This window comes from Macrobrachium nipponense, chromosome 35, assembly GCF_015104395.2.
Source record: "Macrobrachium nipponense isolate FS-2020 chromosome 35, ASM1510439v2, whole genome shotgun sequence".
Taxonomy (NCBI): domain Eukaryota; kingdom Metazoa; phylum Arthropoda; class Malacostraca; order Decapoda; family Palaemonidae; genus Macrobrachium; species Macrobrachium nipponense.
Window position 1 is genome coordinate 62,447,011 of NC_061096.1, and position 25,000 is coordinate 62,472,010.

General features: G+C 37.2%; 1 protein-coding gene across 1 annotated transcript in view; it reads left to right on the plus strand.

Annotated features, from left to right (window-relative positions):
- Positions 1–25,000, plus strand: part of LOC135208264 (thioredoxin domain-containing protein 6-like) — a 33,157-nt gene that overhangs the window by 2,379 nt on the left and 5,778 nt on the right. The window contains exons 2-10 of the mRNA XM_064240374.1: positions 6,163–6,271; positions 9,034–9,137; positions 9,468–9,539; positions 10,620–10,736; positions 11,040–11,124; positions 11,671–11,790; positions 12,564–12,751; positions 13,466–13,596; positions 17,261–17,340. Of these exons, the coding sequence (XP_064096444.1) occupies positions 6,163–6,271; positions 9,034–9,137; positions 9,468–9,539; positions 10,620–10,736; positions 11,040–11,124; positions 11,671–11,790; positions 12,564–12,751; positions 13,466–13,596; positions 17,261–17,340 (1,006 nt within the window). The remainder of the gene's footprint in view (positions 1–6,162; positions 6,272–9,033; positions 9,138–9,467; positions 9,540–10,619; positions 10,737–11,039; positions 11,125–11,670; positions 11,791–12,563; positions 12,752–13,465; positions 13,597–17,260; positions 17,341–25,000) is intronic.

Genomic DNA, 25,000 nt, shown 5'->3' on the forward strand with positions numbered 1-25,000 from the left:
ATCTGATCATTTCCCCTACAATATAAAAGTTTTTCATCTGATCATTTCCCTTAAAATATAAACGTTTTTCATCTGATAACTTCTCCTACAATATAAACGTTTTTCATCTGATCATTTCTCCTACAATATAAACGTTTTTCATCTGATCATTTCCCTTACAATATAAACGTTTTTCATCTGATCATTTCCCTTACAATATAAACGTTTTTCATCTGATCATTTCCCCTACAATATAAACGTTTTTCATCTGATCATTTCCATTACAATATAAACGTTTTTCATATGATCATTACCCTTTAAATATAAACGTTTTTCATCTGATCATTTCCCCTACAATATAAACGTTTTTCATTTGATAATTTCCCTTACAGTATAAAATTCTACATCTGATCATTACCCTTACAATATAAACGTTTTTCATCTGATAATTTCCCCTACAATATAAACGTTTTTCATCTGATCATTTCCCTTGCAATATAAACGTTTTTCATCTGATCATTTCCCCTACAATATAAACGTTTTTCATCTGATCATTTCCCTTAAAATATAAACGTTTTTCATCTGATCATTTCCCTTACAATATAAACGTTTTTCATATGATCATTACCCTTTAAATATAAACTTTTTCATCTGATCATTTCCCCTACAATATAAACGTTTTTCATTTGATCATTTCCCTTACAGTATAAAATTCTACATCTGATCATTACCCTTACAATATAAACGTTTTTCATCTGATCAATACCCTTAAAATATGAACGTTTTTCATCTGATAATTTCCCCTACAATATAAACGTTTTTCATCTGATCATTTCCCTTACAATATAAACGTTTTTCATCTGATCATTTCCCTTACAATATAAATGTTTTTGGTTTATTTGATCATTTCCGTTTTTTTCACCAATATAAACTTTTTCATCTGATCATTTCCCTTCAATATAACTTTTTAGAAACGTTTTTGTTTTTCATCTGATCATTTTCCCCCTTACAATATAAAAAACGTTTTTTATTCATCTTTTGATCATTTCCCTTCCATATAAACGTTTTTCCTGATCATTTCCCCTGCAATATAAACGTTTTTCATCTGATCATTTCCCTTAAAATATAAACGTTTTTCATCTGATCATTTCCCTTTAAATATAAAAGTTTTTCAACTGATAATTTCCCCTACAATATAAACGTTTTTCATATGATTCCCAATACAACCCTATAAATAAACGTTTTGATATTCTGATCATTCTTACCCTTTAAAATATAAAAGTTTTTCATCTGATATTTCCTTACCTTTCCCCTAACCCAATATAAACTTTTTCATTTGATCATTTCCCTTACAGTATAAAATTCTACATCTGATCATTACCCTTACAATATAAACGTGTTTCATCTGATCATTACCCTTAAAATATAAATGTTTTTCATCTGATAATTTCCCCTACAATATAAACGTTTTCATCTGATCATTACCCCTACAATATAAACGTTTTTCATTTGATCATTTCCCTTACAGTATAAAATTATACAACTGATCATTACCCTTACAATATAAACGTTTTTCATCTGATCATTTCCCCTACAATATAAACGTTTTTCATCTGATCATTTCCCCTACAATATAAACGTTTTTCATTTGATCATTTCCCTTACAGTATAAAATTATACAACTGATCATTACCCTTACAATATAAACGTTTTTCATCTGATCATTTCCCCTACAATATAAACGTTTTTCATCTGATCATTTCCCCTACAATATAAACGTTTTTCATCTGATCATTTCCCTTACAGTATAAAATTCTACAACTGATCATTACCCTTACAATATAAACGTTTTTCATCTGATCATTTCCCTTACAATATAAACGTTTTTCATTAGTAACGCTTTTATTATTTTGGCTTCAGCCAAGTCTCTGCCACTTCCAAAGTGGAAACAGTGCTCCGAAATGTACATAACCTGCAGAACCCATTCAAACTAGGACATACGAAAAGAGTAAACATCATTTGTAACACGCTCTTTCTAAGGAAGAAATACATCAGTAAAAGTCGGTAATTTATTACCAGAACTTATATGAATACATATGAATGCTGCTCAAGTACGTGGAAGTGATATTAGGAGATCTTAAGCATCTATTACCTTCCTATTAGTATTTATGAGGTCACTTTTGTGGTAGAATGAAGCCGAGATTCCCTCTCGCTCTCAGGCGGCCATGTAACACCCGTTGATCGTCCACATCCTTTTTTTTTTTTTTTTTATTCAGGTATTAATGCAGAGGAGCAATTTTATTTCTGCTCTCTGCTGTTGTTGTCTCCTGTATTTCAGGTCTCTCTCTCTCTCTCTCTCTCTCTCTCTCTCTCTCTCTCTCTCTCTCTTTGGAGCCCTGTTGGGTTTACTGTCTGTTGAGTGTCCGAAAGGGTTTTCGTCTGAAGATTTAAAGAACGTAAGAAGAAAACAGTAATCATCAGATCTAAAAGTGCCCTCACCCTCACTGATTAAAACGATGCTCTAAAATGAACACCGCTAATTGTCTCGTGATCTGTTTTGCGAGATGACACGGAAATACCCAAGTTTTGGGCAGTAAGTAGGGAGTAGTACTTTCTAGATACGTAGTAGCCTTAATGGTTGGGAGCTAGTTGCCATTATGTGCACTAAGTAAGTATTTCAGTAGGAAATAGAACTGTAAAGTCCGGAGGACGAAAACGCACAGTATTTTTGAATTTACAGCTTTAGCTTTAGCGTAGAGTATAAAGCTAGTACTAGCTTAAATTTGAAACGGTTCGTTGCCATCCAGAAGATGTATATTTTCGTGTTGCCAGTTATCATATTTGACAGATATTGTTTTGTGATGAAAGGTACTTGATTCATTCGCCTCTCGTAAGAAAAATGAATGACAGTGAAGCAATGTGTGCTTTAATCCACCAAATTTCTTATCCTTTCCTTTTCCTCATGTCATAATTTTTTTTTTTTTTTAGGTTATAAGAGTTATTTCATATTTCTGTTTTTATTCTTACTCTGCAATCCGTTTGCCCTACGAGTGTGTTTTATTGGTTTCTTTAATTCTACATCTTACTGTCTTTCATATTTAGCTAATATCTTTATGTCAGGTAGCGACAAGAACATGTCAGTTCCAGACTTTTATTTTCTTTTCGTAGAGATCTGTAGGGCTGTTGTGTTAACATATGTAAAGATACTTTGTAAGTTAGATTGCTAAGTGAAGTAGGCTTAAGTGAAAGTATGAATGATTGAGTGCTCGTAACGCCTGGCCCAAACTATAAGCCTTTGGGTACGCACAGTTTTGACCAGAGACTGTAAAAATGTGTTTTTGCTTCTTGAAAACCAAACTGAAAGAGGTTCAGAACATTCTTCCCAACTCAGGAAGTAGTTGGTGCCAAAGACTGACGAAAAAATGCACCACATTTCGTATTGAGAAAGAAGAAGCATTTGATGAAAATGTGGAACAGTTCCTGAGGATGGAATGCTCTTGGCTTTTGATGCCAAACAGAAGTCCTACTGAGCTGCTAGTGGAGCCTCTTGCCCATAGTATTGTATAGATTTATGTGTGACCCATAAAAGCAATATTTGGCGGTGCTGCCTATACGGTGTCCCTATCGTAGTAGCTTTGAACCAAAGACAGGATATCCACTCAATGAGTTTCACCTTGAGCTAGGATTTGTATGCTCTGTAGCCGCTGTCCAAGTCTGTTATTACCAAATAGTTTAGTCTGAAACAGAAATATCAGTATAAGCAGATACTCACTCAGTCGTATTGTAGATTGGATTAGACACTGAGCTTTGCGTTTTAGTTTAAGTGGTACTGATGCACCTAACTGGTCATCCTACTCGGATGTTCATAGATGATTTATCACAAAGGTAAGTCTCATTCTCTTAGCCTGTAATTATGGAGTGCATGTATGGTTAATACAGACTTATGCTAATTGAAGATATATATAAAACATACCGGTTAAGATTTTCCGTAGAATGAAACCATAATAGTCGATTTTGGTTTAACTCATAAAGCTTTATAAAATATGAACGCCCTGTAAGGGTCGGTCCTAAATTGGCAAGTTACAATACATCCAAAAACCCACAGGACTCAGACTTCGATTGCCTAAAAGCATACCCTTCGGAGGGTCTTTCTTCATTACATTATTATGAAAACAACTACGAACGGGCTTAAAAATATCTTTCAGTATCTCTCCGTCATACTTTGAACCAAATACGTACAATAGTTGGAAATTCAAGTTAAGCCACGTTCGTGGTTACAGGACATCACATCAACCAATGTGCACGATTTCAGTTTCCCACCAAATTGGTTACAAGTTCTGTGTAAGATGCTAAAAATGCTAGTCCACCGCCCAACGCCCCTCCCCCCCCCCCCAGAAAAAAAAGTATGGTTTCTCAGTCGTGCTTCAAATCTGTTTTCGTGTCAGCATCTGTGTGTGATGTCACATCTGGCAAACGAAATAGTTAAAACTAACACCGAATTCTTTATTCTTTAAGAGTTAAATGTTGTAGATTTTTTTATGCAGTTATTTATACAATTTAAAATACGTTCATCTATAGTTAATATCCTTATTTAAGAGGCGCCCACTTATATTTGGTGTAAGAAGTGCGAAAACAGTCCATGAAAATTGGAAATGATCTGAAAACTGTTATTTGGGTAGTGTCGAAAACAATACTCTGTTTTTTTCCATCTGTCCATCCGCCTATGGCAACACTGCGTCCCGGGCTTTATATAATATCCTAGTTATTTCGAATATGAACGGTGTAATTCGCATACAGTAAATTATTAAAACACTTTTCAGTTGCAAATGTACACCCAGATATCCTTTTATTTACCTAAAATTTAGACACAACGTAACTATTTAAGCACGGGACGCAGTGTTGCCATGCGCGACCACCACAGGCGGATGGACAGATGGAAAAAAAACAGTATAGACATGTAGAATTATAAATATGTGCAGCCAAGCGTCATCATCATCTACATTCACTCTAGGTGTAAGACTGTAAAAGCATCGCCTGGCTTCAGCTTCATTATCTCTCGAGATATAGACGACAGAACAGTAATACTTCATGCGCTTTATTTCGATTTTTGCTTCTTTTTTTTCCACTGACTTGGTGCGACTGTACTACCTTAAGACACCTGTCCTTGCATTCAATGAGATGTTGATACGCAACATGATGACACTCATTTAAAAAAAAATTATTAGTGAAGCACCAGGTTTCCTTTATCATATATAACTCATTGCATGTAAGCTTCTAATCTAATTCTGAATGTTTCATTTTGATATCTGGATTTTGAGCTCTCTCTCTCTCTCTCTCTCTCTCTCTCTCTCTCTCTCTCTCTCTCTCTAAGTTCCTTGCGAGATGCATGTTGGGAACTCCTTTCCTTTTGTTTAGAAATAATGATTGGCTTCCAAGATTTTTATTGAAGATGTTTTTCTTGCAAGGAATGATTTTTTGAAAAATTTTTGACACTTATTTTAAACAGCAGAGGAATAATGAAATGTTTTAAGTACATATTATTTTGTAGATGGGACTAAAACATACCAAAAGGCTATTTTAATGAAATAATATGCGTGCATACATAAATATACTTATATGTTTACTTGTTAAAGTCATGTATCGTTTATAAGCACTTTTCGATGTTTTAGTGCCTTAGAAAAAAAATATAATTTTTTTTTTTTAAATAGTTTAGAATTATTTTTGCTATACCTTCTGGTAACCAATTTTCTTGCCAGGACTTGAGCTTTTTAGAGACATTTGCAGAATCTTTTCCCCCCAAATAAACAATTAACTCTGGTTTGCAGAAGTCTGCAATATGTAAAATTTTTAAATTTTGTAATATCTAAACGAAGTGTGACTGATGTATAAAATGAAATCTTAAATTTTTAGTTTTAGACGTTTAAGTATAAATGGCAACGCTTAGTGTTTAGTAGAGCCTGTAAATATGCTAAAAAAAAACCAAAAAAACAACAAAAAAACTCGAACTTCGCTTTAACTGAACCCTAACCATTTTTAGATAGCTAAGTATGAAACAGATTGTCTTTGATTTGTTTTTTATTCAGCGTTTGATTTTCCCCTAAGAATTCTCTCTGTTCGTTCTCTTACGTTGTCATATCTCTTTCGCGTTTCTCTCTCTCTCTCTCGGGTGTTATCTCGTCGCAGGAGGAGAAGCCAACGATGTCGAGGAAGAAGGCGGAGGCGCAGCAGCTTCAGATCGAGATCCGCGGGAACGAGGACTGGCAGAATGTCTCCCAGAGGTCCGGCCTGCTGGGTCAGTGATCAGTCCGATTTTTTTCTTTTTTAGTCTAACACCACTTCTAGTGCTACAGCTTCCCTTGCTTGATCAGTATGTTGTTTACAGTGCTTTTTAGCCTTAAGCTTCCCTTCTTTGTTCAGTATTTAGTAGAATCTGCAATATTCTACTCACTCACAGCACTTATTGAATTCTTTCTTCTGTTTTTCTCTTGTTAACAGCCATTTTCTTGCCTGTTATTGCTGTCGTGCAATGTTTTGATTTTTATGAATGCGTGAATTCTAGTCAGTGGTAAAGTTGGGGTTGCTTTTCTTGTATTGTTGCATTCTGTTTTGGCACTTAGGGGCTGAAATGTTGCTGGCTGTCACGGACCCCGAGAGGTCCGCTACAGGTTCGATATTATAATAAACAAAAAAGATCCAACACCAACAGTTGAAACTCGGGATATGAATATAGAAAGAAACACAAACAGAACAAAGGTTTATTTACAAGCTTACCAACAAAGATGAATGCAGAATGGTTTTTCCTATTTACACAACAAAAGTAAAATCTTACAATGCGTGAACTGGGGAAACAGTGAGGTAATGAAAATACTTGCAGCCCAGTTTTGCAGCTGTCAAAAATCAATCCTCGAAGCGATGGTTTCACAAAGGAGAACAGTAAAACTCCAGACGTCTTCTTGACTCCGTACTGCAGAAAGCAATGTCTATTCTTGAAACTTTAAGGGCAGGTTACTCCTCAAAACCAACATGTAGGACGTTTCTTCTCTGAAGGCTTGCTCAACGTCGAAAATTCCCTGTCGCTCACTCTCTGACTGGACGACTTGACTAGAATCCGATCAAACTCTCGTGTGCCTTCTTCCTTAATCCTTCGTCTGTTCCTTCTTCTCTTATCTCTCTCTGATGATCTCTCACTGATGATCTCTGCTCTGCTGATCTCTCCTACTTCGTCAGTCGTATATATATACGGCGATCTGGGGTGGGGCTGAAGGGGGCGGAGCATAACAGTGAACGTCACAGACTCCCGACAGGAACTTTTAGAAGGATCTCGACGAAATGTTGCATCAGAAATCGCGGCGTTTCTCACGACACGTCGGCGCCTGTTGAGTTCCATATCCCACCCGACGATTCTAGAACAATCATGAGAACAGGCGCCTCCAACACGTGTGCGCATGCCTCCTGGCGGCAGACCTACTTGAAGAAAATGCATTTCCATTTCCTTTAATATATAATTCCTTGCTATAGAGCGATTACCATGACACTGGCATCAGCCAGCTAGAAAACCTAGTTCCTGTTCTAGTTCCTAGCCTAATTCTTAGCCTAGTTCCTGATCTAGTTGCTTGCCTAGTTCTTGACCTAGTTCCTGTCCTAGCTCTTGACCTAGTTCCTTGCCTAGCTCTTGACCTAGTTCCTGTCCTAGTCCCTTGCCTAGTTCTTGACCTAGTTCCTGTCCTAGTTCCTGACCTAGTTCCTTGCCTAGTTCCTGACCTAGTTCCTGGCCTAGCTCCTAACCTAGTTCTTGCCCTAATTCCTGGCCTAGTTCCTAGCATAGTCCCTGACATAGTTCCTGTCGTAGTCCCTGACATAGTTCTTGTCGTAGTTCCTGACCTAGTTCTTGTCCTAGCTCCTGTCCTAGTCCCTGACCTATTTCCTAGCCTAGCTCCTGACCTAGTTCTTGTCCTAATTCCTGGCCTAGTTCCTAGCCTAGTCCCTGACCTAGTTCCTTGCCTAGCTCCTGACCTAGTTCCTAGCCTAGTTCTTAGCCTTGTTACTAGCCTAGTACCTGACCTAGTTCCTTGCCTAGTTCCTGACCTAGTTCCTAGCCTAGTTCCTAGCCTAGTTCCTGACTTAGTCCCTAGCCTAGTCCCTGTCCTAGTTCCTGACCCAGTTCTTGTCTTAGTTTCTGACCAATGCTTGCAGTTACAAACATTCTCAACACGGACTTCGTTTCAGTTCTAAAAATTACTTACATTTCTCTTTTGTATGGTTTATGGGCCTTAATTAAGTTTTCTGCCGCCATCTATACAATTTTTACTTCCTCCTCCGCTCATATCCGCATCTAATCACGGGTCCACGGGCTTTTGAAAAAGCCGAGAGTGATGGCCAGTATTACTATTTAAATTCTTCTAGCATGAATGTGTTAGTTTACTTGATGTAATGTGTAGATTAACCTCTATGTCATAGCTGACGCATGGGATTGCTTCATAACTTTCTTGATACAAAGTTGCACATCAGTAACTATAAGGTTTTATCTATAGTATTGAGAAGCATGCACGGATTATAACCATGGCTATAGTAGAGACACATCAACCGTGTATCTGGTGCCTAGGCCCGTCCCTTACGATGCTCCTGATTGGCTGTCGATAAGTTAATCACAGGGCTAGAAAGACGTATCCCTCAGGAGAGGTGGAACATACATCCTGCCTATGTGAACTCTCTCGAGAGACTGAGCGTTTCCATCCCTGTGATTGGCTTATGAACAGCCAATCAAGAGCGTCGTAAGGGACTGGCCCAGACATCAGATGCACGGTTGATGTGAATCTACTATAGTAGACATTTGTTGTGTCTTATGGCACTAAAGTCAATGCGTTGAAACTTGCCACGCCCCCTTAGGAGTATGTTGTGGGCGGCAATTGGTTACGTCTTGTGAGACTAAAAAGGTTCACACTGAGACGCGAGAAGTCAGAAAGATGTTTAATTTTTTTTTTTTTTATTTAATTTGTGGTCATATGACGAAGATCAGAAACGTCTGAGGAATTTTGTTCTCTCGTTTGTCGGCAGTTGTGGACGTATACTCCGAGTGGTGTGGCCCCTGCAGCAGCATGACAGGTCACTTGAGAAGGATCAAACTGGAACTAGGCGACGAGTATCTCACTCTGGCGACGGTAAGTGCTTTCTCTCTCTCTCTCTCTCTCTCTCTCTCTCTCTCTCTCTCTCTCTCCCTGATAAGAATCAGGAATCAACCAGGGAACATTATCATCTTTAGTAAGTGCACGGAAGTGAATTTACAAGTCATCGAGGGTTGAAAAATAAATGAATAAACTGTTGATCTCAAAAACAGAATGATTTGATCTCACCCCCTCCCCCCAACCAATTCCATTACATATATATATATATATATATATATATATATATATATATATATATATATATATATATATATATATATATATGTATATTTATTTATTTATTTATTTAATTATATCTGATGTCAGGCCAACGCCGACGCCATCGACGAGTTGCATAAGTTTCGAGGGAAACCTGAGCCTACCTGGCTGTTTTTTGGGGTAAGTAGGAGTAAGCTAATGCTTGTTTATTTATTTATTTATTTATTTATTAAGCAATTAATTAATTTATTTATTTAAAGATGCTAGGGCAAAACTGGGACTAGCAGTTTAATACTATTATCCAGTCAGATCCGAAGAACACTCAGAAAAGAAAGAGACAAAATGAATCATATTATTTAAAGGGTAGATTCATTTGGCCTTTTGCAAGAACATATCAGTGCAAAATGTGCTTATCATTTATGATAGTAATGGATAAGATACGGTAGTGTGTTGGTTAATATCCACTTTATATACAAAAAGCAGGACGGGGATCAGTCATCAAAAATTCACGAAGAATTTTCAGTTTAGTTATGTTGGACCTCTTTCGGAATCGTATTGTTCTCCCAATTCTGTTCGGTACTTCATTGAGACAGAACTTCACCCGAATTAATCTGAAAGAAGTATTTTACTCCATTTTGCCGTTTCCGTAGGAGGTTAGTACCGTCAGTGCACCTCACATAGTGCTCTGTAGGCATTACTTAAGGGTCTTTGCAGCGTCCCTTCGACCCCAAGCTGCAACCTCTTTCATTCCTTTTGCTGTAACTCCGTTCATATTCTCTTCCATCTGACTTTCCACCTTCTCCAACAACTGATTCATTGTGTAACTACGAGGTTATTCCTCCTGTTACGCCTTTCAGACCTTCTCGCTAGCAGTTTCCCTTTCAGCGCTGAATGACCTTATAGGTCCCAGAGCTTGGCCTTAGGCCTAGATTCTATATCCTATTCTCTCTTTGGAACGTATTCTCCATTAGTCGTTGAAAATGAGCCTATTTGCGGTATTTTTCTGAGAAATATAAAAAAATTCCTGTTTTTTTATATAAATTTTAGTTTAAAATGCACTTTTTGTGATGAAACTATTTAAAAAAACCAGGTATAAACATTTTTAGTGGAGTTTTCTTGTGTTTTAACTAACAAAATAAGCAGTTTTTATAAGGGATTTCAACCATTCGCGGGTTTTAGTTATTCCTTACGGGTCTGGTACCCATCTCCCGCGAATACGTGGGGGAACGCTGTATAACCTTTGGAGTGTCTCTCTTGCAGTCAGGCAAACCTCTGACCGCCATCCACGGCGCAGATGGTCCCCAGCTGTTGAACACCATCAGGAGGCTCCTGAAGGTCGAGGTTGCTGCTTTGAAGGGGCAGGCTGAGCGAGAAGTGGTAAGAACCTCTAAAGGAAACACCAGTTTACATTTTTTCCTTTGAAGTCAATCCAAAACGTCTTCGGTGAGAGAGAGAGAGGAATCTAGAAGGATGGAAAGACTTCAAAGGTTAAATGAGAGAACACCGTCCTTGCTTAAAATGAATTCGAAATAATTGCAAAATATTGAAAATTTTAAATCTTTTGCAATCTTTTAAAAGATTTATGAATTCAAGCTTCATGCTCATTTGTCATATTAGGTTACTGTAAATTAGTGACCGAAAAAGTTCTGTTTCCAAGTCAAGTTGACCCAATGTCTTTAGGTGCTGCTGGAATCCCTCATCAAGCCCATTGAGATTCTGGAACCAGACGAAGATCTCGACGACGTGGAAGGACAAATGAACATGGGTAAGGCAGAAGGAGCTCGCTGTTGTTGAGTTGTCATTCAGTGATCAAGATCCTTTGCAGTATCCTACTGATCCCAACCGCATTCCTCTTTGCCTTTTGCTTTCCATTTGTTCCTTCTTGGTCTCCATCTAGCTGTCCAACTTCTCTATCTTTGTTTTCTTTTTATAATACTTCATATTCTAGAACAATTCACCCCGTAGGAGCCGGGGAAGGGTAGTGTAGTCAGTGCACCTCACTCATTGTACTGTAGGCATTACTAAAGGGTCTTTGCAGCGTCCCTTCGGCCCCTAGCTGCAACCCCTTTCATTCCCTTTACTGTACCTTCATTCATATTACCTTCCATCTTGCTATCCACCATCTCATAACAATTACTTCACAGTGCAACTGAGAGAGTCTCCTCCTGTTATACCTTTCAGACCTGCCTGCTCTCAATGTCCTTTCCAGTGCTTGTGGCCTTTGGCCTAAAACTGTTTAATTCAGTTAAGAAGTGCCGTAGACTAGACTGAATATTTGACTAAGATTTGTTTTTATTATTGTTGGTTCTAGACGACAGTGAAGCCTCCGACGCTGGGCCAGGCGAACTCCAACAGGGCGTCCTCTTCATCATCCCACAGATAGTGGCCGAGGAGAAAACGGAAACGTTCCTCTCCAACATTGTTGGAGCAGGTAAGGGATCCTTCAACATCTTTCGCTGAAGCATAAGTTAAGTATACCTTAGTTTAACCAGACCACAAGCTGATTAACAGCTCTCCTAGGGCTGGCCCGCAGGATTTGATATTTTGACGTGGCTAGGAACCAATGGGTTACCCAGCAACGGGGCCTACAGCTTATTGTGGGATCCGAACCACACCGAGAAATCCATTTGTATCACCAGGAATAAATTCCTCTGATTCCGCGTTGGCAGAGCGGGGAATCGAACCCAGACCCTGAGATCGGTAGTCGAGAACGTAACCGACTCGCCTATCGAGGAACTTGTGAATGGTAAAGGTGCGTCCTTGGACACATGCCCGTAAGAGGATCGGGGGTAGTGCCGTCAGTGCACCTCATGTGGTTCACTGTAGTCGTTACTTGAGGTTCTTAGCAGCATTCCTTCGACCCCTAGCTGATACCCTTGTCATTTCTTTTACTGTACCTTCGTTCATGCAAAAACAAAATCTTCTCAGCCAATTAGTTATTATATTTTCATTAGCATTTCTATTTAATGGCGAATAAGACTGACTCATATGACGCTTAGTAAATCAAGATTTGAATTTCAAATAGAAATAAATCCTCTTATTTTTTCTATAAATCCTCTTATTTTTTCAATAAATCCTCTTATTTTTTCAATAAATCCTCTTATTTTTTCAATAAATCCTCTTATTTTTTCTATAAATCCTCTTATTTTTTCATAAATCCTCTTATTTTTTCAAGTAAAAGTAAATCCTCTTTTTTCTTTCCAGGTTTCATGATTATTGGCCACGTTCAGGAGGAATATACGCGAGACGAACTGCACGACTTGCTTTTCCCTCCTGAACCCGAGGAAGAGGAGGGCGAAGGGGAGGGGGAAGAAGGGGAAGGAGAGGGAGGAGAGAACCAGGATAAAGGGGAAGGGGAGGCCCCTCCTGAACAAGAGGCCGAAGAGGAAAAGGTACTACAGAAGACGAGAATTTCTCATTTGACTATTCTGTGCGGGAGAGATTTTTAGTATTTCGTTATTTATATAGAAACTCAGAATTTTGAAAGGTTCGCCGATATCGATGCTTAAATAGGGAAACTGACTTTAAATTCGAAAGTTAAGAAGGTTTCAAGTCGATACTTCCAAAGTTCTACAAGAAGAATGTTGTTGATTTCCATGTACTTGGTCATGTTGCACAGACAAACGTCAACATCCTAAAAAAACATATTTTGTCGATCTTCAGAATTAATAGCAAGGAAGGCTTAAAACAGAAATTTTCTAGAAATAACGTCAGAGTACCATACCAAAGTCAGTTACAGAAGAATCTTTTTTGGTAATTCATTCTTTGCAGTTTCAGAAAACGTCTGCAAACGTTTTCACTTTGTTTTTTACGGTTTAAGAATATTTTTCCAAAGTAGATCATTACTCATTTTAGACCTGAACATTTATTTACCTTCTTTGGTCAACGGAACCCAGATACGTTGGCATCTCAGATCTCAAGGGCACGAACACCATCCCTGCAACTTCACCCTATAATAATTCAACGCTTAGAAGCTTGCAGCAGAAGTGTCAGTATGACATGATGGGCAACTAGTGTCACTACGAGGCCTGAGCCGCCAAAAAAGACCGAGTTTTGCCATCAGACGAAGACAGTATGAATTACGTATATGTTTTCCTTCTCTGCAGGCAAAAGAGGGAGCCGAGGGAGAAGAAACTGAGGAAGAGAAAGACCAGGCGGTTGAGGAAGACACCGAAGAAGATCTCCTATACTGGGAGGAGCAGCTGGGAGATGGGCCTTTGTATATCATTCTGCTGAAGTGAGTAAAAAGCTTATCAGTATCTCGTGAATATGATATGAATATTATGACTGGAGCCTCAGGTGACTGTTGCATCAGCTGCCTTCGGTTTATGTAAAGCTTATTGATAAGAAATATATATAGAATGATGATTGTTGCTCGATTTGAAAGTGATTGTTGCATCAGCTGCCTTCGGTTTATATAAAGCTTATTGATAAGAAATATATATAGAATGATGATTGTTGCTCGATTTGAAAGTGATTGTTGCATCAGCTGCCTTCGGTTTATATAAAGCTTATTGATAAGAAATATGTGTATATATATATATACTATATATATATATATATATATATATATATATATATAATATATATATATATATATATATGTGTGTGTGTGTGTGTGTGTGTGTGTGTGTGTGTGTGTGTGTGTGTGTGTATATGTATGTATGTATAACTGAATCACGAAAGTTAGGAACGTGATAAAATCCATAAATAAAGATATATGCCACGAAGGAAAGTAAACGACGGAGTTTCTGAGAGCGAGAAACCTTTTGACGTTTAAACATCCTTTAACTAAGCAGATGAACTGCTTAGTATAGGACGTTTAAACGTCGAAAGGTCTCGCGCATACTCCGTCGTTTATTTTCCTTCGTGGCATATATCTTTATATATATATATATATATATATATATCTATATATATATATATATAGATATATATCTATATAGGATATATATATATATATATATAAAACATGATTTGACTATTTCTCGATTTGGAAGTGGATTGCTGAATCTGCTCCCTTCGGTTTATATAAAACTTTTGCTGTCTTTCTTATCTTGTGATAAATAAAGTCTGCGTGTTTGTCTTGAATGTTAAAAAAAAAGCCACTATGTACAACCAAGTTTGAGGGAATAAATATAAAAGAACGAGCTTCCAGGTAAAGACGACCTCATTGAAGGTCGAAAATTCCAGTTTCAAATGATTCCTTTAAACTTAGTTAATTACAGTGGTTTTTTCTTATTGCTTTTTTCTTACCAGTCTTTCTTATGACTGGTTTTCTGTTATTGCATTCCGCAAGTGACTGTCTTGAATTTCTCATTCCTAAATGGAGAGGTATACTGGGGGCGGAATGCAGTTAAAAGAAAGAGAAACCAGTTAAATAATATATATATAATATATACCTATTATATTAAATATTATATATTTATATATATATATATCAATAAATATATATTAGATATATATATATATATATTTAATATATATATATATGTATATATATATATTATAATGTAAACAGAATTTCGTACTGATGCAACAATCTCTTCAACTTCAATTTTTTTACATAGATTCTTTTAAATAATATTATTATTATTATTATTATTATTATTATTATTATTATTCTTATTATTTATATTTTTTTTTTTTTTATTTTTTTTTTTTTTGCTCTATCACAGTCCTCCAATTCGACTGGTGGTATTTATAGTGTGGGGTTCCGGGTTGTTGGCATCCTGCCTCCTTAGGAGTCCATCACTTTTCTTACTATGTGTGCCGTTCTAGGATCACACTCTTCTGCATGAGGCCCGGAGCTACTTCAGCCTCTAGTTTTTCCAGATTCCTTTTCAGGGATCTTGGGATCGTGCCTAGTGCTCCTACGATTATGGGTACGATTTCCACTGGCATATCCCATATCCTTCTTATTTCTATTTTCAGATCTTGATACTTATCCATTTTTTCCCTCTCTTTCTCTTCAACTCTGGTGTCCCATGGTATTGCGACATCAATGAGTGATACTTTCTTCTTGACTTTGTCAATCAACGTCACGTCTGGTCTGTTTGCACGTATCACCCTATCCGTTCTGATACCATAGTCCCAGAGGATCTTTGCCTGATCGTTTCTATCACTCCTTCAGGTTGGTGCTCGTACCACTTATTACTGCAAGTAGCTGATGTTTCTTGCACAGGCTCCAGTGGAGGGCTTTTGCCACTGAATCATGCCTCTTTTTGTACTGGTTCTGTGCAAGTGCCGGGCATTCACTTGCTATGTGGTTTATGGTTTCATTTTTCGTATTGCACTTCCTACATATGGGAGAAGATGTTATTTCCGTCTATCATACTTTGAACATATCTGGTTCTTAGGGCCTGATCTTGTGCCGCTGTTATCATTCCTTCAGTTTCCTTCTTTAGCTCTCCCCTTTGTAGCCATTGCCAATTGTCATCGCTGCTAGTTCTTTAGTCTGTCTCATGTATTGTCCGTGCATTGGTTTGTTGTGCCATTCCTCTGTTCTTTCTGTCATTCTCCTGTCTCTGTATATTTCTGGGTCTTCGTCTACTTTTATTAGTCCTTCTTCCATGCACTCTTTAGCCACTCGTCTTCACTGGTTTTCAGATATTGCCCAGTGCTCTGTTTTCGATGTTGACGCAGTCCTCTATACTTAGTAGTCCTCTCCCTCCTTCCTTTCGTGTTATGTATAGTCTGTCCGTATTTGCTCTTGGGTGTAGCTATGCTATTGTCATTTGTTGTCATGGTTCCTGGTTTTCTGATCTATGCTGCGGAGTTCTGCCTTCGTCCATTCCACTATTCCTGCGCTGTATCTGATTACTGGCACTGCCCATGTGTTTATGGCTTTTATCATTATTTCCGGCGTTGAGTTTTGACTTGAGTATCGCCTTGAGTCTCTGCATATATTCTTTCCTGATCGTGTCCTTCATCTCTTGGTGTTTATATCTCCTCCTTCCATTATTTCCAGGTATTTGTATCCTGTCTCATCTATGTGTTTGATGTTGCTCCCATCTGGTAGCTTATCCCTTCAGTTCTCGTTACTTTGCCTTTTTGTATGTTGACTAAGGCGCATTTTTCTATTATTATTATTATTATATTATTATTATTATTATTATTATTATTATGATTATTATTGCGCTCTATCACAGTCCTCAAAAAAAAAGCCACTTATATTATTATTATTAATATTATCATTATTAGAGGGAGTAGTGCCATCAATGCACTTCATGCGGTGCACTGTAGGCATTACTAAACGTTCTTTACAGCGTTCCCTCGGCCCCATAGATGCCACCTTCATCATTCTTTTACTGTACCTCCGTTTATGTTCTCTTTCTTCCTTCTTACTTACCCCCCTATCCTAGCAATTGACCTCGTAGGTTCCAGCGGTAGGACTTTGGCCGTAATTCTATATTTTATTATTGTTATTATTATTATTATTATTATTATTATTATTATTATTATTATTATTATTATTAATTGCAACGGGATTGCATTCGTTTGAGAGCTATTAATTTACTTGGTATAACCTCCAATGGAACAGACTGCTCAAATGAATAAATGAATGAATAATAATTGCAAATGAATGACTAGAGAGACGCAAAACCGTTTTAGTAAAGAATCAAGCATCTCAGTGGCGTGGTTGGTATGGTGTTGGCGTCCCACCTCGGTGGTCGCGGGTTCGATTCTCGGCCATTATATTGAGGAGTGAGAGATGTGTATTTCTGGTGATAGAAGTTCACTCTCGACGTGGTTCGGAAGTCACGTAAAGCCGTTGGTCCCGTTCCTGAATAACCACTGGTTTCATGCAACGTAAAAACACCATACGAACAATTTTGATAAAGAATCATCGGATTTTTTTTTAACAGAATGGCAAAATACAACACGATTGTGCCTTTCAGGGTTGAGGAAGGGTGCGTGGTCACTGCTTGGCAGCAAGTGCTAGGTCCGCCTGATCTCGAGAAGGCTCGCGAGGAGGAACCGAATGGTAGTATAATTAATAATAAAATAATGAATATATATATTTATATATGCTATTAAATATCACAGTAGATGCACTTGACTTCATTAAATAAGCAAATACCGCAGGAAAATGATAGGCAGAAATCCAGTGTCTGCGTAAAGACGAAAGCGCTTGGATTTCTGCCTATCATTTTCCTGTGGTATTCGCTTACATACGTTATATATTTATATATATATATATATATATATATATATATATCTATATATATATTATATATATATATGTGTGTATATACATGAAATTTTTATGCTTTCAAATAAACCTATACAATAACCTTATCAAATTCACTCTACCTTTTATATATATATAGATTCTATATATATATATATATATATGATATATATACTATATATCTATATATATATATATATAATATATTGTTACGAAGTGCCAAGTATCTGGTTACCATTCATCAATTATTACCTCACCAAAAGCCAGACACCTGAACCCTCATAAACAGGTACTAAACGACTGAATACTCTAAAGGCAACAGTGATCCCTTAACAACTTACCAGTATTGCAGAAAATCAGACTAAGTTCATTAAAAACAGGTGTGAGGTAATCTTGTAAGTAATTAAATTAATCAAAGGGCATCACTCCATCAACAACTTTAAAAGTCTAAGTATTTCCCTGATTTCAGAAAGTCTAAGTACTTCCCTGGTTCTAAGTCACTTCAAGTAAATTGAAGGAAAGCCGATCAATTACCACTCTATGTTTCTACCTGTAATCAATATAATCAAATGCAAATATACTGGTATAAAAATGAAATACTTTATAAAAGATTTTAAATACAAAAATTTATTAAACTCAAAATTTATAAGTGAAATTTACAATATAGGGAAAATTACTGATACTTGAAAACAAAGTAAAGTTTAATTAATTCTTGAATCAAATGAAGTAAAATTAAATCAAAATAATTTATCACAAAATTCAAGAAAATTAATTCAATTGAAATTCAAAAGTGTTAGGCAATAATTGAAAACTTTGAAATTAATTCACAAGTGCTAAACAATAATAAACTTGAAAAGAATTCTAAGTAGATGCAAATTAATTCACAAGTGTTAAATTTAATTAAATGTGCAATGATTAAGCAATGAAAATAACTCAAGTCAATTAAATTGTGATGGAAATGAAAATATAAAATAAAAAGTGGCACACTTCAGTAAGAAAATGAACAATTGCACAAACAATGGAACAAACACAAACAACAAAACCAAAAACTCGCAATGTGTAGAAGTGAAATCTTTTTCACTCAAAAACATTGTAACCATAGTTTTTACCAAACCTTCGTAACCATCTGTCATTAGTTATTAGTTAACCACTGTTCCTATCAGTTATTAGTTAACCACAGTTGCTATCCGTTATTAGTTGCAACTAGTAAAAATATAACACACTTTACCTTGGTATACCAACTTCTTTCTTTCTTGCTGCAGCTTGTATCACACTTTCACAAAAAAAAAAACAGGCGCCGTTACGAACAATGTTTGTTCAGATTCCACAAAAAAAACACTAAATAATACTAAATAAACTCTAAGAAATATAAAATCTAAAATTCTCAAGTTAACCAGTTTACGTTACATTAATATAATCTCAAGGATATCGAGAGAGAGAGAGAGAGAGAGAGAGAGAGAGAGAGAGAGAGAGAGGGAGATATTAACGCCTCGCGGTTCTAGGATATAATGAATTCTCTTCCCTTGTGAAAGTTGGACTGAGGAGATGACAAAAGGTTTTGAGACAATAATGCTTCTAGAATCTTCGAAATCTTACGCAGTCTTGCTCACAAATTGTGTAACTGCACGTGGTACTCGGCAAAGACATACACATATGAGACCAGTCTGTTAAAAAAAAGACATGTATTCGTCTCGATCGACACGGAGCAGAAGGCTTATCATATACGATGACAGATTCCCAAAACACAAATGAAGATTTGAGCTCGCTTATCAAAAGCGTTGACAGATTAGGAAAGCAAACGGATCTCGCAGAATCCCTAATCTCACAGTGTTGACATAATAGGGAAACAATCGTAGTTTTGAATGGACATAGAAAATCTCTCTTTTTACATTCTATGTTATATATACATTCTTTAACATTATGTTATGCGAAATCTGAACACACATTTTAAACATCCTATCTCAAAGCTATCTAGGAATCTGAAAAAATGTTGCACAATTCTATATAACATTTTATACAGTCAAAAGGGGATATATACATTTTAAAAGTAGCAATATATAATATACCTCCCCCCCCGAAGATTTTTTATCACGGTGTTGAATCCAACGATTCGCAACAAGATTAATAATCAGCAACTACATTGTTTTTGCTACTAATGTGCTGCAGTCTTAAGTTATACTGTTCCAAGCACAAAGACCACCTGGTCAGTCTTTGATTATGGTTTTTCATTCTCTGGATAAATGATAATGGATTGTGATCAGACACTAAAATTTCTTCATTCCTAGGCCTATTCACATACACTTCAAATTTTTTCAATGAGGTGATTAAGGCTAAAGTTTCCTTCTCGATTGTCGAGTATACTTTCTGATGTTTTTTTCAGTTTTGTAGACATGAAGCACACAGGATGGTAGATATTATTTTCATCTTCTTGAAGTAGAACAGCTCCAACGCCACAGTGACGCATCAACTGGTATCACAAATTTCTTGTCGAAGTCTGGAGCTTGAAGTATTGGTCTTGAAGTTAAAATGGCCTTTACCTTCTCAAAGGATTCTTGACACTCTGGAGTCCAAACAAACTTAGCTTTGGGACGAGTTAAGTCTGTTAAGGGAGCTACTACGGCTGAGAAATTTGGGCAGAAACGACGATAAAATCCAGCCATGCCTAAAAATCTCTGTAGCTTTTTTCCTGGGTAGTAGGTGGGGTAACCTTACGGATACCTTCTACATTAGCATTTACTGGAGCAAGAAGCCTTTCCAACTTCAAACCCAAGATACTACTCAGTTGCCTTTCCAAACTCACTCTTCTCTAGGTTGACTGTTAATCCTGCTTCTTGTAGTTTCTTGAAAACTTTCCTTAGAATCTTCAGATGTTCTTCCCACGTCGTAGAGTAAATCATGATATCATCCAGGTATACACCTACTCCTTCTATTGATCCTAGCAGTTGATCCATCACTCGTTGAAATGTTGCCGGTGCATTCATCAGACCAAACGGCAGAACAATATACTGATACAATCCAAATGGAGTAATAAAAAGCTGACAGCAACTTGGCATTCTCATCTAAGGGAATTTGATAATACCCTTTCAACAAGTCTATCTTGGAAACAAACTTGGCTTGCCCAATATTATCAAGTAATGATCTATAAGAGGCAAAGGATAATTATCAGCCACACTGATAGAATTCAGCTTCCTATAATCAGTACACATCCTAAATGAACTATCTGGTTTCTTCACTAACATACACTGATGGAGAACTGAAGTGACTTGAACGGGGGTGGGTGCTAATCCATTGTTGCCAGCAAATACTTAACTTCCTTCTTCAAAACATCTCGATGATACGGTGATAAGCGATAGGCTCTTTGCTTGAAAGGTTTTCCATTTTCTTGAGTCTTGATTTCATGCTTGGTCAGATCAGTACGTCTAGGCACATCTGAAAACATTTCTGGAAAACTTCTAATTACTTCACTTAAGTCTTCACCTTGTTCAACACTCAGATGTTTCAGTTTATCCTCCAAATTTTCCAAAATTGAAGAATTATTCATCTTGCTTGTAACGCCCAATTCATAGCCATCATCGTCTTCTGTAAATAAAGTTGTTTGGGTTACTGACAGTTTCGGTTTTAGTTTCTGAGACATAAGGTTTCAAGAGGTTCACATGTATCTTCCTTTGTCTTCTTCTTCTTTCTGGTATTTCAATAACATAAGTTCTGTCACTTAACTTCTGAATTATCTTGTAAATACCTTGAAATTTATTAGTGAGGGGAAATCTCTTGGCAGGTAAGAACACTAACACTTGTTGACCAACACTAAAACTTCTTAGCTTAGTCTTAGCATCAAATCTATTTTTCATTTTCTCTTAACTCATCTTCAAGTTTTCTAAAGAGAATTTTCTAATCTCTGTCAACCCTTTCCGTAAGTTCTTCACATACTCTCCTTGGCTTTTCTCTTGATTTTCTTCCCAATTTTCTGCAAGAATCTTCAACGGTCATCTAACTTCTCTTCCAAAAATCATTTCATTAGGTGAACATCCCATGCTTTCTTGATAAGCATTCATAACTTCAAACAACATCAATGGTAAACGAACATCCCATTCTCTTCCTGACTCAGAACAATACTTTGTTAGCATACTTTTCAATGTTTGATGGAACCTTTCTAAGGCACCTTGAGTCTCTGGATGATAGGCAGTGGATAACTGTTGTTTCACTCCTAACAAATTCATCACATCTTGGAATAACTTTGAAGTAAAGTTTGTTCCTCTATCACTTTGTACTATTTCTGGTATACCAAACTTTGAGAAAAACTCCACAAGTTTTTCAGCAACTATCTTGGCAGATATGTTTCTAACAGGGATTGCTTCTGGATATCTTGTCACAGGACACATTAATGTTAACAAATACTCATTTCCTTTCTTTGTCTTCGGCAGTGGTCCAACCATGTCTATAATCACTTTGCTAAAGGGTTCTCCTCTAACTTCTATAGTTTGTAGGGGGGCTTTCTTGATGGTTTCATTCTGTTTTCCAGCTATCTGGCAGGTATGACACTCACGACAAAATCTGCTAACATCTTTGTGAAGTCCAGGCCAGAAAAAATATTTCATGATCTTCTCCACAGTCTTCCTGATTCCCATATGTCCAGACTCATGAACTACTGCAACCACTTGCTTTCTCAATGGATATGGAATCAAAATTTGATGATATTCGCCCCATACAGCATCTCCTGGTATATCTGTAGGTCTATACTTCCTCATCAGCAAACCTTCCTTCAGATAATAACAGGTAGGAGTTTGTTGCATCTCTTCTTGATCAACAACTCTGAAGAACAAATCAGTTAACGATGCATCCTTCTTCTGCAAGTCCATCAGCTTCTCTCTTGTCACTTGACGAACTTCAAGGGTTGAATTCTCAATATCTGCTAACTCAGCTACTGTAGTTTCACTACTGTCTTCAGGAACACTTTGACTACTCGTCTCTTCAGGAACATCAGGTTCTTCTTCTTCATCTTCTTGGGAAATCTCTTCTTGGTCAGCACTAGGGAAACTTCACTTCCCTGGAATAATTCTTTCTAAGCACAAAGATCCTTCACTTGATCCTTCTTGGGTGTGTAAATCCTCAGTTTCTTCACTTGCAGTCGTAGTCCTCTTCATACTTCTGGTAGATACACAACTAGGAAACAGGTGGGGGTTATTCTTCTCCAACTCTACTGTAGGACTAATCCTCAATGGTTTGTCTGTCACTACAGGACAAGGAATAAATGGCACACCACCAACTTCATTCCCCAACAAAACATGTACACCTTCCACAGCCAGTGAGTTCCTTTACAGCAAAATCAACAGTTACCCTGTCACCAATTCACATGACAGGTGTAAGCGGCATATAGGAGTTACTTCCTCTCCTCCTATATCCTTCAAAATAACTGAATCTCCTGTGAGACTCTTCTCCAACTGAGGGTGAGAACCACGTACTACCACACTATGGTTACTCCCTGTGTCACATAATATCTTGACTGGTACCTGCATACTTCCTTCTTGAGTTGACAGCATACCCTCATAGATATATGGCTTAAAAGCCTCCACACTGCTATGCCACTCACTGCTTGAGGTAACATTTCCATTGGTTGCTAAACATTCAGCTTGTTTAGTTTCATTCTTCTCTGGAGTCTGATTCTTTCCCCCACACTGCTCTTCGTAGTTTGTTTTCACCTGGTCGCCTTTCACAACTTGACCAACTGGTTTTGACTGCTGTTGATTCCGGTAACACTCTTGACTGTAGTGTCCTCCTACTTTCCTTCCACACTTGAAACAGACAACATTAGGTTTCTGTAACTGTCTTGAAAAACTAGATGAGGATTTCACATTAGCTTGCTGAGTTGTATTACCTTGTGTACTCTTGGTAGTATCACTTGTAGGTTTCCCATTAAATTTGTTCCTGTTGTTTGGATAAGACTTAAAACCTGGGCGTTGTTGACTCTGGTACTTGACATTGTAATTACATTTACTACTGGTTATATTGTAATCTTCACTAAGTGTAGCAGCTTTGTCAAGTTTCTTTACCTCTCTCTCTCTTAAATAGGCTCTTATATGTTCAGGAATTCCCTTAAGATACTGTTCAAGAACAAGTAATCTTCTAACTCATCAAAAAGTTTTAACTTTAGCAGCTTCTACCCAACGTTTGAAACACCTTCTCACTTTGTAAGCATAATCTAAGAATGTTCCCTTCTCATCTTTTCTCAAATTTCTGAATCTCTCATTGTAGTACTCTGGGGTCATCTGGTAAACTTGTAGCACACTGCGTTTAAGTACCTTGTAGTCTTTACATGATCAGCTGTTAAGGCTAGATAAGAACACTTCTCCTTTACAAATTAAGACACTTTGTAGCAAAACTGACCATTTATCCTCTGGCTATCCCATACTTGAAGCCACTTTCTCAAAGTGATCAAAAAACTCATCTGGAGCTCCTTCAGTAAACTTAGGGATTAGCTTCTGTACTCTCACTACATCAAATACAGGGTCTTGATTACCTTGGTTAGGGTTAGACGGTGTTACAGGTAATGTGGATCTAGCCTTTATTAATTACATTTCCCTTTCATGTCTTGCGATTTCTCTTTCCTCTTTTATCCTTTCTCTTTCCTCTTTTATCCTTTCTCTTTCCTCTTCTGCTGCTTTTTCTTCTTCTCTTTCTCTTCTTTCTTGTTTTTCCCTGTCTATTCTTTCTCTTTCAACTTGCATTCTCTCTCTTTCAGCAAGCATTTCTAGCTTAATCAAATTCTCTTCTGCTTCAATGTGTCTAAGCTCTAACTCTGCATCAGTTTTCTCTTTCTTTTCTGCTTGCTTATTTATGAGATCAGCACGTGCTACATTCAACAACTCTTGAGCCAATTCTAACTCATCTTCATCAGTTATTCTACCAGAGTTTATCAATGATTCCATAGCAATACATCTTATTTGTGCCTTTACCATACTAGTAGACACATAACCACCACATGCCACTGCTAAAGCGCTCCGCTGTGCCTTAGTCAGAGTGGTTTCAGATAAAACTTGGATGGAAGGGGCAGCTAAAAATTCCTGAACCTTGAACTGAGCCATTTTCCTCTAAGTTATCAACTTACAATTCAATACAATAAATGCAAAGCAATATTATGTGGTCACTCTCTTAACAAAATATATCCCTAACACCACAAGTATATTCTAGAGTGATAATGAAATCTGCTTTCCTGGGTTTCTGGGCACCATTAATACAATGTTACGAAGTGCCAAGTATCTGGTTGCCATTCATCAATTATTACCTCACCAAAAGCCAGACACCTGAACCCTCATAACAGGTACTAAACGACTGAATACTCTAAAGGCAACAGTGATCCCTTAACAACTTACCAGTATTGCAGAAAATCAGACTAAGTTCATCAAAACAGGTGTGAGGTAATCTTATAAGTAATTAAATTAATCAAAGGGCA